Genomic DNA, 19,920 nt, shown 5'->3' with positions numbered 1-19,920 from the left:
TTTTTGTGTGAATTACAAAATGGAAGTTAAAAATGCTTGTTTCAAAACTTGGATTAGTAGGATGGATATATTAATACGAAGTAAACCTTTTTTTTTTAAAGAATCCTCACCCGTGGGACAAAGATTGCTTATTTCATCTTACCCATTAGCCTGACCCCAGGACACTGCAACCATCATAAATATGAACCAAGTGTAAATCATATGACCATGGGGATGCTGCAATGGTCATAAGTATAAAAAAATTGTTATGTCACTTTTTCAGTGCTGTTGTAACTTTGAACAGTCACTAAATGAACTGTTGTAAGTTGAGTAATTGGTACCCGTAATTGGTATCAGTAATTCTATTGCTAAGCAACACAGTCATAAGGCACAACATCATGGGCCCACCCCAACTTATGAGAGTAGTCCTAGTGACCTTTATTAGGTGAATCCCATCAGGCTGCAGTATTCAGTAGTCATGTGATCACCATTTGCAACATCCTGCCAGCTTCCCCACTGACTTTACTTGTTGGAAACATGCAGAGAAGATCACAAATGGCAACTGCATGATCGGAGGAATGCTGTGACGATTGCAGCTATGAGGACCTGTCATAAATCCCCCTTGTTCAGCACCATTGTAACCAAACAGTTCCTGAATGACTAAATGTTAAGTGAGGGCTAGCTGCATACTAACATATATTTTTTTCCTATACTTTTCTCCCCAGGGAAAGAAGAATCCACAGACCATTTGGTAAGCATTTGTGTACTTAATTTTTAAGGGAATATTACTAGTGTTCTTAGCTTGCTTCTGTCCAGCCAAAAGACTGAATAAACAGGGACTTGGGGAAATAGTTTGTCCTTTTGAAATGCACATATGCTAATATACTTTGGTCCTTCCTTCAGATTGTTACCAATACATTCTTTGTGGTAAACATTTTAGGATTGAAATGGTTTCCAGACATGTAGTGCAGATATATTCATTTGACTTGAGAAATTGGGCACTTCATTTCCACTGACACTTTTAATTGCCATATTACTCATATTTTTCATCTGTTTTGTGTTTTGTCTAGCTCCTTTTACAATTACATTTCTCTAGGAATTGAGGTCAGAAAATGTGCACCGTTCCCAGCCCAAGTCCATTCCTTGGATGATGTCAGGTTAGGGACCAAGTCAGATCTCCAAGCTATTGAATCACAATGCCTAAGACGATACATCATTGGCTACACATATTACACAATTACACTTTGGAACTGTGACTTTTAGTAGGTGGCTACTAGTTTAGACACTTTAAAATCAAATAAGATGCCTCAGGACACTGCTCTTTTCAGCCTACTTTGCAAGAAGTGTGCTCAGCGACAACCTGACATAACTCGAGTCAGCAGGGCCAAAATATTCAGACCATTTTTTTGCAGTTTGGGGAAATTTCAAATGGCAAAATTCATGTCTTAATTTTTGACCTTAGGAGCACAATGGGGACTTCATTGCTTGACCTAGGTGATAAACAATTAGGTGGAACAGAATTTAACTAAATTAAATGGAGAGGCATTTTTGATGTGTAACATTGTATTATTAAGACACATCTATTCATTTGCGCAGGACTGGACTAGGGTTTTAAATTTTTAAATGATTAAATTTTAGCTTGGGTTTTAAATTGGGTTTTATTATTTATATCTTATTTTAAATATTTGGCCTTTATAATAAGTTTTTTAGTTGAATGTTTTTATTCTGTACATTTGTGTGTTTTTATATGGCTGTACACCGCCCTGAGTCCTTAGGGAGATAGGGCGGTATAGAAATACAAATAAATAAATAAATAAATAAATAAATAAATAACATGCATCTCCCTTTGAACATTTCTAGAAATTCAGAGGGTTTTTTTAAAATACAGTTACTATTTCCTACCAAGAGGGTTATTTCTTTGTTTTGCAGATACCTGATAACAACGAGAATGTTAATTCTACAACTGAAGCCACTGTTGCTTCTCAGGACAGACTGCCTGAAACTGCGGAGAGAGAGAATTTGGAGATGGGCAATAGGGAACAAGAAGATTATGTCCTTCCAAATAGGCCATCTGTGCCATCATCACTTGAGGTTGTTTGCTCAAATGGGCAGTCCAGTGAAAGGAATGATGTAGGTATTTTTCACTAAAAAATTGCTAGGTAATTAATAGATACTACTGCTCTGTGGATTCTCCCATAGCAGAACAGTTTGAAATAGTATGTGTTCACTTAGAGTGGGGCCTTTTATGAATATATTAGGCCTGTGTGAGGCAACTCTGCTTTGTTTTGAGAAAACATTAGGTGCCACAGAAACAGCCCAGTTCTCCTCAAAGTGGTTTGTGCTGTTTTTGTGGTGTCTTCTGGTGGATGGCCTGAAGAAGCTTCTCTGCATAAGTAGCTTATATGGATAAACCTCTTTAGCTATTGAAACTGCTGGATGAAGCCTTAGAAATAAGGCAAAGTAGCATCGTTAGTTACTTCTAATTTTAGATGCCAGTGGAAATTTAAAAAGATGGTTCACACAGATATTCACTGAAGGAAAGCAACCCCTTGAAGTTTTGTACAGCCATAAAAACATGTAAGATAGGTTAGAGAAAGATTGTTATAACATAACAGGTAGAGTTTCGTCTAAAAATACAAAGTGAAACTTGCAGTACTTTGAAATAACAGCAGAGGGCGGAATATAGTAACATATAGTAAAAGGACCTGCTTAAATAATAGGGTTCTAACAATAGATGTTGAAGGATTTAGATGCTTTTGTCTTGCAAAGCCATTTGCCACACTAGGAATTTGCTGTGTTTCCATGACTGGAGATAACCGGATACAGGCAGCCATTAAGCAGTAAAAAACGCTAACTGCTTGCCTTGATCTGCTATGTTGACTGCTAGCTAAAAAGGAAATCCAAACCCAAACAGTTTTTCTGGCGTGTGGCAATATCGTGACTAATATCAGTTTTGTCAGGTCCTGAATAACTTTATGGGAAGAGGTACTTCCTGAGGTATTCTGGCCTCAAAATGGCCACCAAACCTCAAAGTCAATTTCCATATTTCTCTTTAGGATAACTGTGATATTAGTAGCAATATTTGCATCCTTCATACTTTGAATAAAATAGACTAGACTAGACTAGACTAGACTAGACTAGACTAGAATAGAATAGAATAGAATAGAATAGTATTTTTTATTGGCCAAGTGTGGTTGGACACACAAGGAATTTGTCTTGGTGCATACACTCTCAGTCTACATAAAAGAAAAGATACCTTCATCAAGGTACAACATTTAACATTTACAGTACAAATGAAGGTCATAGGGTATAATTTAACACTTAATGATAAGCAACAAAAGTTACAGTCATACAATCATAAGTGGAAAGAGATTGGTGATGGGAACGATGAGAAGATTAATAGTAGTGTAGATTTAGAAAATAGTTTGACAGTGTTGAGGGAATTATTTGTTTAACAGAGTGATGGCCTTCGGGGGAAAAACTGTTCTTGGACTTGTAACTTTCCCCCTTCCTTTCCTCCCTGTGCTTTAACCCAAGCCTTTGCCTCCACAATAGTGCTTGGCCATTGTTGTTCTAGGTAGTCAAAATGAAAGTGGACTGAGAGATGGTGTAAGAAACCTGATTTTGAGACACATAGTTAGAATGTAAGAAAGCACTTTTGAACTTGATACCTGCCTCTTTATTATCTGCTTTTTTGCCATCCTATCCCTTAAAGTGAGCTTTATAAAGTACGGCAGCCTTTAAAGATTACCACCACCTCCCCCTCCCAATTATGATTTCATTGAGGACAGGAAAGTTTTGTGGTGGTGTTCTTATTGGGCATCCAAGTGTTTGTAGAAAATATTGGTATATTCCTTTTAGAATCAAAGTACAAGCAGCTTAAAGCAGAAAACCTTATGCTTCTGCCCAAAAATTCCTGATAGAATGTTCTTTTACGGTTACTATTTTAAAACTATTATTTTGTGTTGCCTTACGCTGGCCCCAGCATCTTCTGCAACTCCCATTAAGGATTCCTTCAGAATTCTCCAACAGCATGCAAACTAATTGCACACCATCAATTATTTCACAAGAAAAAATACAAACATTTCAGAAGAACGTTCTTGCTTCACACTCTTCTCCTCCATGGTTACCTGGAAAGACGCATTTATTTTTGCAACATGGAATTTGCATCTTATTTTGGATTAGCTACATAAAGAAACATATTGCACAAACTTTCTTACTGGGTACCAGGGAGATAGTCATAATTAAAATTTCTATTAAGCAAAGAAGGTGAAAAGCCCTCTTAAAAATTAACAAGTTTATCAGTAGTAGTTTCCCACTTACAGATCTGGTCAACAAATAACACTAAGCTATAATGTGGCTTTCTCACACCAGCTTTTATAGCCACTGTCAGTGTAGTGGCAATGAGCTTCCAGGCTAACAGGCTGTGATCTAATTGATATCCTGATGTTTTGCCAGCAACTGTGTCTGGCATTTTCAGACGCAAAGTAATCTGATGTGCAGTGCACTTCTTGTCAGGTCACAGGCAGCTGCGCAGGAATTGAATGCGCTCACTTTACTTCTGAAGATGCTAGTCACAGTTGCTGGCAAAATGTCAGAATATCAGATAATTAGACCACAGCCTGTTAGCCTGGACGTTCATTGCTATGATGCCATTTGTTTGCTTTCAATTTAGCATGTGATACATGATTTGTACTTTCTCTCTCTCTCTTTTCTAGTAGTGTCAAAAACAGAATGGAATCATCTTATGTTGAAGTTTAAGGTTTAAGTAGAATCTGAGAAACAGAAAAGGTTGCTTAAAATTTGTCGGGTGCACTTTGGAATCCATTGAATAAATTTCACTATGTTTCTCTGGTTATCTGTTTAATCTCTCAAAAAACCAATTTGCTATGTTGAATCTCTTATGTTTTTTTAATACTTTGAATTACAACAGATCATCCTTTTTAAAACTTTTTCAGGTACAGAGCTCTAACAAACCTGCAGTAAGGTTTAAAGCTTCTTCTATGGAAAGTGAGTACTTCAAATAACTGTTTTGCAGATTATCGTCCAATAAATCATATTGAACATTTGTAACCCAAGTGCAAAAATATATGTTAACTTTGACAGTTAAATTACATTTTCAATTGTTGATAATTTAAATTAATCTAAATCAAATAAAAAGCAAAAGAAGCCTCTTGAGCAAGTATGTAAATAATGCACTCATTGGACATCATATTAACATAATTCGGTTCTGAGTGCAAGGGGATACTTAAATGTCTTAATCGTCTTCTTGAAATATTCTTGAAGTATTAATTCCATCCAACATTTTTTAAACTTTTCATGCTACTAGTTGGATTCTCAGTTCCCATAAGTCACGAGTCCCCAATCCCCAGATTGTGTCCCACTACTGGGCCGTGAGCTGTTCAAAACTGGACTGCAGAAGTAGTGGGTGACTGCGCATGTGTGCGCATACTTTCCATATGCACAAGTGGCAACGTGAGTGTCTGCCACTCGCGCAAATGGAGATGGGTGCATTTGCTGGTGGCTCACGGACAACCATCCACTCTTCCCTTCCCTGTTGGTCCGCAAAGCCAGAAAGGTTGAGGAACTGTGCCATATGTACAACTCTGCTCATACGATATCTTCACTGTTGCATTATTATTATTATTATTATTTTACTTCTCCTATACTTCTCCATAAAAAGCTGTTTTAGAAGCCTGAGGATCTTCCAGAATAGTGGAGATTGTTGTTGGAAACTAAATAAGGAAGTTGAAATTTGTATTCAGTTTTCCTTTTTTAGAGAACAGAGCCTGATGATGATAATGATGATGATAGTGTAGAAATTGACATAAGGGCTGAATGCTGAGAATTCTACACATAGAAGCAAGGAGAGACAAGGAGGCTTTTCACTGAGATGGGAATACCAGCCTCGATTAGCTTCTGCATCTGCCTTGTGTATGTGGAGATAAAGCAGTACACTCACACAGGGCATTCTCTGATTTTTGCTGTGTAGTGGAATGTTCTGTGGATCTATGTGTGTGTGTTTATTTATGGCTGCACATTCCTAACTATAGTAGAGTTATGGTAATTTGTAGCATTTATTAATTGCAAATTATAATTGCAATTGCAAATTATAATTGCAATTTAGGGTGAACATTCACCTTAATAATCATATGTAGTTTATTTTGATAAAGCTGTTGACCTGAAATATATAATTCCAAATAACTCCATGTGGAAATAAATATTTAGTGCTGGAACATTACTTTAAGAACGGGAGGAAAAATTGTTCTGTTAATTTTGCAAGTTCTGAAAAGGGTTTTGGTATTTGAATAGCCCCTTCTTTGTCTTCTCTCTTGCTAGGAAAGCCACTTTTATTCTAACAAGCTAATATCCATTTTTAAAATAATTTTTTGCCATTTGTTATAATTATCCCAATTGTTGTAACCTATCTTAAATGGCATGAATTGGCAGTTGTTATTATTGTTTGTCATATAAGGTAGTCCTTGACTTACAACAGTTCATTTAGTGACCATTCAAAGTTACTGAAAAGCACTGAAAAAAGTGACTTATGCTTTAAACAACTGTTGCAGCATCCCCATGGTTTCATGGTCAAAATTCAGATATTTGGCAAGTGGTTCATATTTATGATGGTCGCAGTGTCCTGGAGTCATCTGATTCTCCCTTCTGACAAGCAAAGTCAATGGGGATTACAGATTCACTTAATAACCATGTTATCAACTTAACACATGCAACAATTCACTTAACAACTGTGGCAAGAAAAGTCATAAAATGGGACAAACTCATTTAGCAACATAAATTTTGGGTTCAATTGTGGTCATATCTCAAGGACTACAAGAAAGAAGGAATGCATGCTTTTGAAAATTAGAAAGTTCAGCCAATGCAGCCAAAAGCCAAATATACACATTGAAGAAAAATGTGACATTTTTTCAGGACATTTGTCCTGAAGATCATTTGAATTGCAGTATAAGTATATAAGCATGTGAACCATGTAAAATTCTTTATTTTTAATCTAACATATTTTTATTGCATTGCAGCATTGGATGAGGCTTATTTTCAAACAAAGGACATAGTGGGACCAGATTACTGGAATACACTTATGAGGAAATGTGGCTTATCACACAATGACATGCAGAGCATAGAACATGATTATGCTCAACATTCTGATGAACAGCGTTATCAGATGTTAAGAACTTTGCGAGACAGGAATGGAGTTGTTGAGGCTTTTGATAAAATATTTGCCGCCTTGCAAAAAATGAAGCTTAATGGTATTTATGAAAATCTAATAAATGAACTAAAAAGCAAAGGTTTAATAATAAAGGAGACTGAAGACTAATTTAGCTTTTCTTTCTTTATTTTTGACTATGCAAAAACCAGACAGAGAGGAGTCTGTCTTTTTATGCATCAATTTATTTTAGTGCATGTTCCCTTGGCTGAGGCTGTGTAAACTGACAACACAGTTGTTGAAAGAAATATGGATCCCATTTGGGAAATGAAATGCTGCATATCTGAGCGGGTAAATTTTGTGCAACATATAAACTTTACAATGGATAATGCAGGAACCAATAAGAGCTTGGTCAGTGTTTGGAAATTACAGGTTTCTGTGTGATTCTGTACTGTCCTCTATAAAAATGCTATTGTGACCAACATTCAGTGTTCAATATTACGTGAACTGCTAACATGCAGCAGGCTGAAGCTGGATATAATAGTTTTCTACAGAATCAAAATTATGTAACCTGTTGGGTAAGTGGAATTTGAATATGTAAAACTTCTTGAAATATAATCCACTGGAATCGGGCTGGAACTGTGTTCGAATTTGCTACTATAGTATGAAATGACTGATGGATTGTAATATTTCATTTGTGATCTTATATACAAAGAGATACCGAATGTTTGCAATGTCGTACTCTATAACTATTTGTACATATTTTCCAATAAAAAAATTAATTCTGATTCCTTTATTGTGTATGTCAATGGGAAACGGGCCAGGGAATGAAATGAAATTTGAGTGGAGCAAGGAATAATTTTAAATAGTATGGCTAGCACTTGCACATTTCCAAGAATTCCATATAGTTTGGCTAGAAATACATACCACATGAAACTCTGGTTTATTGAATAAACTGTAGTGATCTGCATAGTCACCATCATTGTCTTCCTATCTTATGTTACTGTGAAAATAAACCAGATTATTGCTTAGTGTAAATCTTGTCATCTATTAAATTTATTACTAGGACACAATTTCATTCTTATACACTAAGCACCATACATTTGTTAGTTTTTATAATTACTCTTAATTTTGGAAGACAATTATACCAATTAACAAAAAAAATGCACAATATGAAAAGTTTTAGAATATTATTTTATTATTTTTATTTATTTTTTATTTTTCAAATTTATATACCGCCCTATCTCCCTAAGGACTCAGGGCAGTTCACAGGCAGTTAAAATACATATAAATACAGATTAAAAAACATTTAAAAAACTTATTCTATTGCCCCAAATTTAAAATAGTATAAATAATAAAAACCCCTTAAAACCCATAACTTTAAAATCTAATCCAGTCCCGCGCAGATAAATAAGTGTGTTTTAAGCTCGCGACGAAAGGTTCGGAGGTCCGGAAGTTGGCGAAGTCCTGGAGGGAGTTCGTTCCAGAGGGTGGGAGCCCCCACAGAGAAGGTTTTCCCTGGTGTCGCCAGACGGCACTGCCTAGCTGACGGCACCCTGAGGAGTCCCTCTGTGAGAGCGCACGGGTCGGTGAGAGGTATTTGGTAGCAGTAGGCGGTCCCATAAATAGCCCGCCCTATGCCATGGAGCGCTTTAAAGATTGTCACCAGCACCTTGAAGCGCACCGGAAGGCCACAGGTAGCCAGTGCAGTCTGCGCAGGATAGGTGTAACACGGAGCCACGAGGCTCCTCTATCACCAGCGCAGCTGCATTCTGAACTAACTGGAGCCTCGGATGCCCCTCAAGGGAGCCCCATGTAGAGAGCATTGCAATAATCCAGGCGAGACGTCACGAGGCGTGAGTGACCGTGCATAAGGCATCCCGGTCTAGAAAGGGGCGCAACTGGCGCACCAGGCGAACCTGGTGGAAAGCTCTCCTGGAGACGGCCGTCAAATGATCTTCAAAAGACAGCCGTTCATCCAGGAGAACGCCCAGATTGCGCACCCTCTCCATCGGGGCCAGTGACTCGCCCCCAACAGTCAGCCGAGGATTCAGCTGACTGTACCGGGATGCCGGCATCCACAGCCACTCTGTCTTGGAAGGATTGAGCTTGAGCCTGTTTCTCCCCATCCAGACCCGTACGGCTTCCAAACACCGGGACAGCACTTCGATAGCTTCATTGGGGTGGCCCGGTGTGGAGAAGTACAGCTGGGTGTCATCAGCGTACAGCTGGTACCTCACACCGAAGCCACTGATGATCTCACCCAGCGGCTTCATATAGATGTTGAACAGAAGGGGCGAGAGAATCGACCCCTGCGGCACCCCACAATTATACCATACATGGGATATTATTTGGGTCCAATTGTATCGTAACACTGAGAGATGTTCTGCCAGCAGAATAAATTATTAGAATAGAATAGAATTTTATTGGCCAAGTGTGATTGGACACACAAGGAATTTGTCTTGGTGCATATGCTGTCAGTGTACATAAAAGAAAAGATTATGCCTACTAATCCTCTGCACACCACTGAAAACTATCCTGAATACTTGAAAACCCTTGAAACAGAACTGAAAGGTGATAGAAAAAAAAAACTAAAACTTGCACTGAATACAGGTTGACTTAAAACAATTCAATTAGTGACCATTCGAAGATACAATTGCATTGAAAAAAGGGATTTATGATTGTTTTTCATTTGAGGCCTCCCTTGGTCACGTGATGAAAATTCAGATAGTTGGCAAGTGATTCATATTTATGACGATTGCAGTGGCCTGAAGTCATGTGATCACCTTTTGTGACCACCCGATAAGCAAAATCAATAGGGAAGCCAGATTCAGCTAGCAACCTTGTTATTAACTTAACAATTGCAGTGATTCTGACAAGACGGACTGTAAAATGGGGGGAAATTCATTTAACAATGGGCTTGCTTAGCAACAGAATTTTTGGGTTCAATTGTGGTTGTAAGTCAAGGACTACCTGTGTAAGAAATATGCTTACTTAAAGCTACCTACTAGACCAGGGGTCCCCAACCTTGGCAACTTTAAGCCTGGTGGACTTCAACTTCCAGAATTCCCCAGACAGCTTGCTGGCTGGGGTATTCTGGGAGTTGAAGTCCTCCAGGCTTAAAGTTGCCAAGGCTGGAGACCCCTGTACTAGACCACTGAATGTAAAAAATTAAATGATTAACTAGAGCTAACTTGTTTCAATTTATTTGAAACACAATCAAAACAATGGATACCTAGAAAAATTTAGAGACGCATCATGGCATAGTTCACAAACAAAGTAAGCAATGTTGATTTGTAAGAAAAAAATTCAGTCTCTTGTTAGACAATACCTCTATGAAAAGTAACTAGCGGCAAAAAAAATTAGGCTAATTTTGCAGTGTCCTGTTTTGTAATAAAGTTGTTATAACAGTTGTGTTTGACTCCACTGAAGAACTATGGGTGAGTTTCAGGAAAAATTGCCTGAAGGGAAATACACATTAAGTGATTTGGGATGAAGCTGAAGTGAGAGAAGAGTTGAAGGAATATTTGTAAAGATTCTTCTGGACATGGTGCTGATATCGCAGGATCCAATCTAGGTGAGTCACCAGGACCAGAGGTTTAGTCTTCCAAGCTTTTGGACTCGTGCTGGAACCCATCCTCAGGGAACTTCTCTCTAGCAGGGTGTGTACATGTTACACCCTCTGCTAAAGAGAAGTTTCCTGAAAATAGGCTGCAGCACAAGGCCGAAAGCTCAAAAGAGTAAACCTCTGGTCTCGGTGACCGATCCAGATTGGATCTTGCAATATTATCCTGGGACATGTATATTTGCCTTCATTCATGGTACTGATACGTCAAAAGAATAGATTTGAAACATGCTATGTTAATATATGAGAAAGACTGGTAAAAATCATAAATGTTATGAGAATATTGAAAAATAATCTTACCAAAAATGGGAGAATGAAAGGAAAATATTTTAAGGTGCATAAATTCTGGTAGAAAAGTAGTGCTAAGTGTTACAAGAAATGTTTGTCCAAAGAAAGAAGCAGTTAAGACACCAGGCTAGAAAGTAAGGTGTGAATTCAAGTCCTGCCTTAGCCAATGAAAGCCAACTGGGTGATTTAGGGCCAGTCACTCTCTCAACCCAATTCACATCTCAGGATTGTTGTTGTGGGGAAAATGGGGAGAGGAAGGTGTGTTGGGTATGTTCGCTGCCTTAAATTACTTCTGAAAATAATAAAGATGGGATATAAGTAAATGAATAAATGATTTAAGAGTTTGAAAGAAAATGTTTATAAAATGACGTACTGTTGGTATTTACTCTAGATCAGTGATGGCTAACCTTTTCCGGACTGAGTGCCAAAGCATGTGCGCTTGCACCCCCAAAACGCAATGTGTATGGCCCACACACATGTGCCTCATGCATGCGCACACATCCCTGCACACATCCACGTGCGCCCCCCAACGTGCACCCCGTGCATGCGTGGCAGAATCCCAAAGACCAGCTGGCTGGCAGGAGACGTGCATGCGGAGCTGAGCTGAGCAATGGCTCGCGTGCTGACAGAGGGCACTGCGTGCCACCTCTGGCATGCATGCCATAGATTCGCCATCATGGCTCTAGGTAGAATGGCAAAAATGTAGAGGATTTTTCAGAAAATGTTGGAAATGCAACCAAATTCCAAATACATTTAATCATACGTGGTGATCTTTTAAATATGTTAAATCATATTGGACAAATATATTGACAATGCAGAAAATATTTAAAGTATAAATATTAATGAAACCTGATGCTTAACTTTTAAATATTCTGCAACCCAACAAGACAGACACAGACTTCAGAGGATAATTAGAACTGCAGAAAAAACAATTGTTACCAACCTGCCTTCCATTAAAGACCTGTATACTGCACGAGTCAAAAAGAGGACTGTGAAAATATTTACAGACCCCTCATATTTATTTATTTTTATTTTTATTTTTTAGTTATTTTTTTAGTTATTTATAAATATTTATGACCTCTCACATCCTGGACATAAACTGTTTCAACTTCTCCCCTCAAAACGACGCTATAGAGCACTGCATACCAGAACAACTAGACACAAGAACAGTTTCTTCCCAAATGCCATCACTCTGCTAAACAAATAATTCCCTCAACACTGTTAAACTATTTACTAAATCTGCACTACTATTAATCTTCTCATCGTTCTCATCACCCGTCTCCTTCCAGTTATAACCAGTGGTGGGATTAAGCCAGTTCGCACCACTTTGGGAGAACCGGTTGTTAACTTTCTTAGCAGTTTGGCAAACTGGTTGTTGGAAGAAATCATTAGGGCAGAGAATCGGTTGTTAAATTACTTGAATCCCACCACTGTTTATAACTGTATGACTGTAACTTTGTTGCTTGTATCCTTACAATTTATATTGATATTGTTTCCTGATTGCTTGTTTCTACCCTATGACTATCATTAAGTGTTATACCTTATAATTCTTGATGAAAGTATCTTTTCTTTTATGTACACTGAGAGCATATGCACCAAGACAAATTCCTTGTGTGTCCAATCACACTTGGCCAATAAAAAATTCTATTCTATTCTATTCTATTCTATTCTATTCTATTCTATTCTATTCTATTCTATTCTATTCTATTCTGGACAAACCAATCAAAAAACAGTTTGGGACATTATATCTTAACTTGGTGACCACTGCGAGGATTGTATATGATAAACATTCGAAGGAAAGGGAGATGCTGACAATCGAGTGGATTTTAAAATTGATTGAATTAGCAGAGATGGCAAAATTTAATTGTTCTGATTAGAGACAATAGATTAGATCAGGGCTAGTCAATCTTTTTATACCTACCGCCCACTTTTGCATTTCTGTTAGTAGTAAAATTTTCTAACCGCCCACCGGTTGGGGGAAAATGCGCGAGCTATTCTGGGACGAGGCCATTTTGTTTGCGGTCGCACTATAGCGCCCTTTAGTTTCACTTATGTAACGTGAACTAAACTTATGCGCGGGCGATACAAATAGTATGTTTTCAGAAATTTAAATTGTCATGGGGAATTTTATGAAAACCTAATGAAAATGTTTTTAAACAATGCTATGAAAATTTTTTAAAAAATTCAATTAAATTAAAAAAAAGGAAAGTGCTTCAGTATTGGACAAAAGTAGGCTGTAGGGACGAGGTTGACTACCCCTGGATTAGATAAATTCATAAGAGACTGGAAATTGTTTGTGGATTTTCTATCTGTTAAATACAATTACAAATAGAGATTTGAAGATTAGTTTTAATTTTGGGGTAACCTATTGACTGTTTATATACACACACACACACACGTCTTAATACACATCTGTGTGTGTGTGTGTGTGTGTGTGTGTGTGTGTGTGCTTTCCACAACAGAGATATTTGTTTATATAATTAATTTTTTGTTAAATACAGATGGGAAAGTTTATAGCTATTTGTAGAGCTCATTATGAAAGGGAAGGGAATATATTAGATTTTTGATATATCCTTCAGCATTCAGCCAGGGTGGATTTTTTTTATATTTAATGTTAGATGTACTTCATATTTTGTGGGGTGGGACTTTGTACACATGGTTTTTCTTTTTGTTATTAGCATTGGATATTTATTAATCTTTTCTTTGTTTTGTATTTTCTTTTGTATTAATCTTCGTATTTTAGGCAATAAACAAACATATTTGAATGAGGAAAAAAATATTTAAGAGTGTTTCTGTTTATTTCCTATATGCAAATCAAATCAAAACTGGATACATCAGGAGAAGCAAAAACAATGATTACTAGCGAATGGAGTGTTTATGTGTGTCTGTAAAACAATGGGAGTCGAAAATGAATAGGTGCTGAATGACCATAGACTGAATACAAAGGTGAATGACCAATATTTTAAAAGAAATATACTGAAATGTTTGAGCCTATAGATCAGTGGTAGTCAGCCTGGTCCCTACCGCCCACTAGTGGGCGTTCCAGCTTTCATGGTGGGCGGTAGGGTTTTTTTCCAATAATGAAGCCCTTTCCTTTTTTTAAATTTAATTGACTTTTTAAAAAAATTTCTTAGCATTATTTAAAAACATTTTCATTAGGTTTTCATAAAATTCCTTGTGACAATTTAAATTTCTGAAAATATACTATTTGTATTGCCTGCACGTAAGTTTAGTTCACGTTACGCAAGTGAAACTAAGTGGTGTTATAGTGCGACCGCAAACAAAAGAGCCTCGTCCCAGAATAGCTCACGCATCTCCCCCACACACCACCCAGCTGTAAAAGACAAGCAGAGCTGGTAGCCGGCGCCCCCCTCCCCAAACCCAATCCACGATGCATGAGAGGCATGCGCAGATGAGGATACATGACGCATTACTGTGGAACCGGTGGGTGGTTAGAAAATTTTACTACTAACAGAGATACAAAAGTGGGCGGTAGGTATAAAAAAGTTGACTACCCCTGCTATAGATCATAAAGGGGATGATGAAGAAAGCTGAGCTTGGATGGAGCTGATAAGATCCTGAAACAAAGCTGGGAAAGGAGTAAGGATGGTTTCTAAGGATAGGAGAAGTACAATAAATGGTGCTACAGTAAATTAGTCTTAACATTCTTCTAACTGCACACCGTCGAGTTTTCAGGCTTAATATTTCTTGCTCTTTTCTTACTCATCATAACAAAATCATAACAAAAGAACCCAATCACAAAGTACATGCTTGATGGACATTGCCTCGCAGATGACCCCCACCCTGTCAAAGACCTTGGAGTTTTTACATCTAACGATTTAAGTTCCAAAGCCCACTGCAACTACATAGCTAAGAAGGCTCTAAGAGTTGTCAACTTAATTTTACGTAGCTTCTTTTCAAAAAACACCACGCTACTGACCAGAGCATATAAAACATTTGTTAGGCCAATTCTTGATTACTGCTCTCCTGTCTGGAACCCTTACCATATATCTGACATCAACACAGTTGAGCGTGTCCAAAGGTATTTTACGAGAAGAATTCTCCATTCCTCTGAAACTAATAAAATACCTTATTCCACCAGACTTGATATCTTGGGTCTAGAAAACTTGGAACTTCGTCGCCTTCAACTGGATCTGGGTTTAGCATATAAAATCATCCGTTGTAATGTCCTTCCTGTCAATGACTTTTTTAGTTTCAATAACAATATCACAAGAGCTACAAACAGATTCAAACTCAATGTCAACCGTTCCAGTTTAGATTGCAGAAAACACGATTTCTGTAACAGAATTGTATATACTTGGAATGCATTACCTGACTCTGTGGTTTCTTCTCATAACCCCAAAGGTTTCACTCAAAAACTGTCCACGGTTGACCTCACCACTTTCCTAAGAGGACTCTAAAGGGGCGTGCATAAGAGCACAAACGTGCCTACCGTTCCTGTCCTACTGTTTCTTTCCCTATGTATATATACGTTTTTAGTACCTCATTTCTCCTCATATATACGTTCATATATTTATAACCCTTTATGCAACGCTTGTATATATATTGTTATGACAAATAAAATAAATAAATAAATAAATAAAAAAATAAAAAAAATGAAAGTGTAATACAGCAGTATGTATGGATTTCAAAAGGCAGAGGGAGAATAACAGCATGGAGTTCCAGGTGTGGCAAAACTAGTTGCAGACTTAAATGGCTTTGATTCTACCAGGACTATGTTCACACAACACATGGAAACAAATTAGCCAGCCACATTCTAGTCTAGTGTGTTATATAAACACAACTTGTATGGCTAGCTTATGGTTCAGTGTGTCATCCAAGCCTATAATACTAGATTAATGAATGTTTTTTTAATGAAATGTTTATGTCACCAATTTTATTCTGGGTCACAATTATATTAAGAATGGATAAATGCATTGAGCAACCAGAGACTTAATATTTTGCAGGTTTCAGATTATATCTTAATAATAAACTGGTGGTCTAGGTAACCAGAGGTGCTATTTTAATCTTTGCTGTGGTTGAGAAGGTTCCTGTAAAATATAGCTAAATCCCAAAAATTCAAAATCAGAACAGCATGCCAAGTAAGCTTAAACTTGTAATACCTTGCAAATGTAAAAATTATGTGGAAGAAAATTTAAAGTGTTACACAGAAAAGCATAAAATAATAAACAAATTCTTTGTTTATTTGTGCCTAAAAGCAGGTTTCTTCTCCCATGTTTTGGACTATCGTGCTTGTAGCCCCAGACAATGTATATATGTATTATTGATGAAATTTGCCATCTATTTATCATGTAAATTGTTATTTTTATATTGCTTGTATTGTGAGCTGCCTAGAGACAGATTGAAGTTGGATGATGGTTCAATCAGTCAAAAAAAAAGAGTAAATACTGATAAACAGAAATCCAGCCTGTCTTTATTTATAAAACTTTGGAAAAGTAAGGTATATGATCGTAAAAAGTTCTTTAAGAAAAGGAAAATCTATTTATTGGAAAACAGCTTCATCTTTGTGGGAGGGGGGAAATCTGCAGACTTGATTTGCTCAGTTACTAGGCATTTGAACTAATTTTAATAATATAATAAATCACCATTAGTCAATTGCAAAAAGCAACTTTACTCCAAGCAGTTTATATTCTGTGATGATACCTTTAACATCAACAGCATCAAACGACAACATCTGTCAATCCCCAGTCCATGGGAAGGACTGGATAGGTGGATAAAAATAACAAATTGTCAGTATGATTAAGTGGGCACAAAATTTTCAGCAACCAATAATGTTGGAAACTTGGGAAAGAATTTGGGTGAGTAATGTTAAATTTACACAAGCGCAAAGAGAAAAATTTTATAAGATGTTTTATAGATGGCATTTAGACCCCAAAAAATTGTCATGTATGTATCCTAATGTACAGGCTAAATGTTGGAGATGCGATTGTGAAGATGCCACTTATTACCATATATGGTGGACTTGTAAAAAAGTTAAAGCATTTTGGATTAAAGTATGGTGGATCATGCAGAATATTTTGAAAAAGAAGATTAAGTTTACCCCGCAGTTCTTTTTACTAGGAATAATTATGGATTGTACAGCTATAGAGACTAAATTGATTTTGAACTTAATAACAGCCGCAAGACTTTTGATTGCTCAATATTGGAAGAAAGAAGAATTACCTACAATTGAAGAATGGACACTTAAAGTATCAAATTTGGTAGAAATCGCATAAATCTGTGCTTACTTGAAAGACTATACACAAGAAAAATATATTTTAGAATGGAAAATGTGGATTGATTATATTCAAAATAAGTATCAGATAAAAAAATATCGAATAGCATATGAGTAAATTTAGGAAATATTTTGTATTAGATATATTTCTGAAGGAGAGGGGAATTGAGAGTGTGATTAAGTGTGGAGAGACTAGAGATTATAATTTAGGAATTATTTTAGATTATGATTGTTAGTTTTGATACCCTGCATTTTGTTCTGGGAAGTCGGGGTGGGGGGTAGGGGGTAAGGGGGAGGGGAATTGGGGGGTTGAGGCTAGAGATGGAGTGATGGTTAATGTACAGGGATTATTGAAGATGTATAAATATAATTAATGTAGGGTCGGGTCTGCCCAGTTACCATTTTAGAATGGTGGGGAGGGAGAAAAGAGAGAGTAGGAGGTAGGAAAGAGGAGAAGAGGAAGGAAGAGGGGTAGAAGAGGGAGAAGGAAGGTGTAGGGTGGAGGGAGGAGAGGATGTAGATAAGAGAAGGAGAGGAAGGTCAGGAAAGTAAAAGAAGGTAGAAGAGGGAAGAGTGTTAAAAAGGGGGGTGGTGACTGGGCAGGCCCGACTAAATGTATATAACTGTACATTGAATGAGTTGTTTGACATGATTGTAAAAATAAAACTTTTTTACTAAAAAAAATAAAAAATAAAAAAAAATAACAAATTGTCTAAACATCTGGCTGACTATGACCAATTATAATAATAATGAAAACAAAGATAACACCAATAGTGAAGAGCACTGTGGATGCAGTTCCCAACATCTGGTTCTCCACTTGAACACCATCAGCATTCATAAAATCACCATCAGTCAATTGCTAAAGGCAGCCTTACTAGGAACAGCTTACATCCTAAGATAATACCTGTAGTATTATTAAACAACATCTGCTTATCCTAGTCCTTCGGAAGGACTCGGATCAGCGGTGGGTTTCAAATTTTTTTAGTACTGGTTCTGTGGGTGTGGTTTGGTGGGCGTGGCTTGGTGGACATGGCAGGGGAAGGATACTGTAAAATCTCCATTCCCACCCCACTCCAGGGGAAGGATGCTACAAAAATCCCCATTTCCTCCTGATCAGCTGGGAATTGGGAGGCAGAGAATACATGGGGACGGGGCCAGTCAGAATTTTTATTACTGATTCTCCGAACTACTCAAAATTTCCGCTACTGATTCTGCAGAACTGGTCAGAACCTGCTGAAACCCACCTCTGACTCAGATGGAGAAAAACATTTGGCTAACTGTGTGACCTAAGCATAATAATAAATTTAAAAAAACTAAGAGAGCATAAAGGAATATCAATTGAGCTTGAATACCCCAAAATACAAAACAAATGTCTTTAAAACCTAGCCTGCTGTAGGTTTTAAGTTCTCTCTAAAAGAATAGAATATAATTTTTTTATAGAATAGAATGTTTTATTGGCGATGTGTAATTTGACACACAAGAAATTTGTCTTGGTGCATATGCTCTCAGTGTACATAAAAGAAAAGATACCTTCATCAAGGTACAAGACTTAATGATAGTCATAGGGTACATGGAGTCGCGATGGGTCGGACACAACTTCGCAACTAACAACAACAACATAGGGTACAAATTTAACACTTAATGATACAACACTATTCTCTAAAAGAATAGTGGCATACTGAACAATTAACCAATAAAAATAGGCAAACGAGACCCTATAAATTAAGCTAACAAATCAAGCCAATTTGCGCCTATAATGGTGGATCCATTTATTTCAGCTTACAGTATATCCTGGAAAAACTCCTGGCTTGCAACAAATGTCGTGTCTGACTACTGTGTATTGATTCACTCTGTGTGTGTGTGTGTGTGTGTGTGTGTGCCCCTCCGCGCGTATTCCTGCCTATGTTCCCCTGCCTTTTCAAGATTGCATTGCCCCGTGCATCGTCAGGTTACCTTGCGCCCACCAGAAGTGACGATCAGAGGTGGAGCTATGCTTCCGGAAACGCTCTCGGTTGCATCAGCTTGTCAGGCAGGGCAGCAGCAGCTTCAGCGTCTGACAAGAGACGGAGGAGGAAGAATGGCAGCAGCCGGTAAGCTTCGACGTTTGGGTTCCCCTTTCTAAATAAAACGGGGCTGGGAATAAAGGCACGTCCCGGAATTCCATTCTCAAGTCATCTGGCAAAGGCGTCGCGACGCCATAAAGGCTGAAGGCGGGCTGAGAGCGCTGGCTCGACCGCCCGGCTCAGGTGCTTTGGCGCTACGATTTGTGATCCCGCATCATTAGCAGCATCTGGGCTGCAGGCAATGTGTGCTGTGATCGGGCAGCGAGTGAGAGGCTACGTCTACTGATTTCAGAGACGGCAACTTAATCGATGGGCTCTGTGATATTCTGTCTTAATTAGAATAGAATAGAATTTTTATTGGCCAAGTGTGATTGGACACATAAGGAATTTGTCTTGGTGCATATGCTCTCAGTGTACATAAAAGAAAAGATACGTTCATCAAGGTACAACATTTAATGATAGTCATAGGGTACATGGAGTCGCGATGGGTCGGACACAACTTCGCAACTAACAACAACAACATAGGGTACAAATTTAACACTTAATGATACAACACTATTCTCTAAAA

The 19,920-nt window shown here is 37.7% G+C and overlaps 2 protein-coding genes across 3 annotated transcripts in view; both read left to right on the top strand.

The window, feature by feature from the left end:
* LOC131185579 (tumor necrosis factor receptor superfamily member 6-like) overlaps positions 1 to 7,929 on the top strand; it is a 30,392-nt gene extending 22,463 nt beyond the window's left edge. For both annotated transcript variants that reach the window (XM_058158213.1, XM_058158205.1), the window contains 4 exons: positions 705 to 730; positions 1,909 to 2,109; positions 4,938 to 4,989; positions 7,014 to 7,929. In XM_058158213.1, the coding sequence (XP_058014196.1) occupies positions 705 to 730; positions 1,909 to 2,109; positions 4,938 to 4,989; positions 7,014 to 7,312 (578 nt within the window). In that variant the 3' untranslated portion in view covers positions 7,313 to 7,929. The remainder of the gene's footprint in view (positions 1 to 704; positions 731 to 1,908; positions 2,110 to 4,937; positions 4,990 to 7,013) is intronic.
* Positions 7,930 to 19,321: 11,392 nt separating this feature from the next.
* Positions 19,322 to 19,920, top strand: part of CARS1 (cysteinyl-tRNA synthetase 1) — a 46,785-nt gene continuing 46,186 nt past the window's right edge. Inside the window, exon 1 of the mRNA XM_058158125.1 lies at positions 19,322 to 19,379. Coding sequence (XP_058014108.1) covers positions 19,367 to 19,379 — 13 coding nt within the window. The 5' untranslated portion in view covers positions 19,322 to 19,366. The remainder of the gene's footprint in view (positions 19,380 to 19,920) is intronic.

Source organism: Ahaetulla prasina, chromosome 1 (genome assembly GCF_028640845.1).
Source record: "Ahaetulla prasina isolate Xishuangbanna chromosome 1, ASM2864084v1, whole genome shotgun sequence".
Classification (NCBI taxonomy): Eukaryota; Metazoa; Chordata; class Lepidosauria; order Squamata; family Colubridae; genus Ahaetulla; species Ahaetulla prasina.
This window is presented reverse-complemented; position numbering and strand designations above follow the sequence as displayed.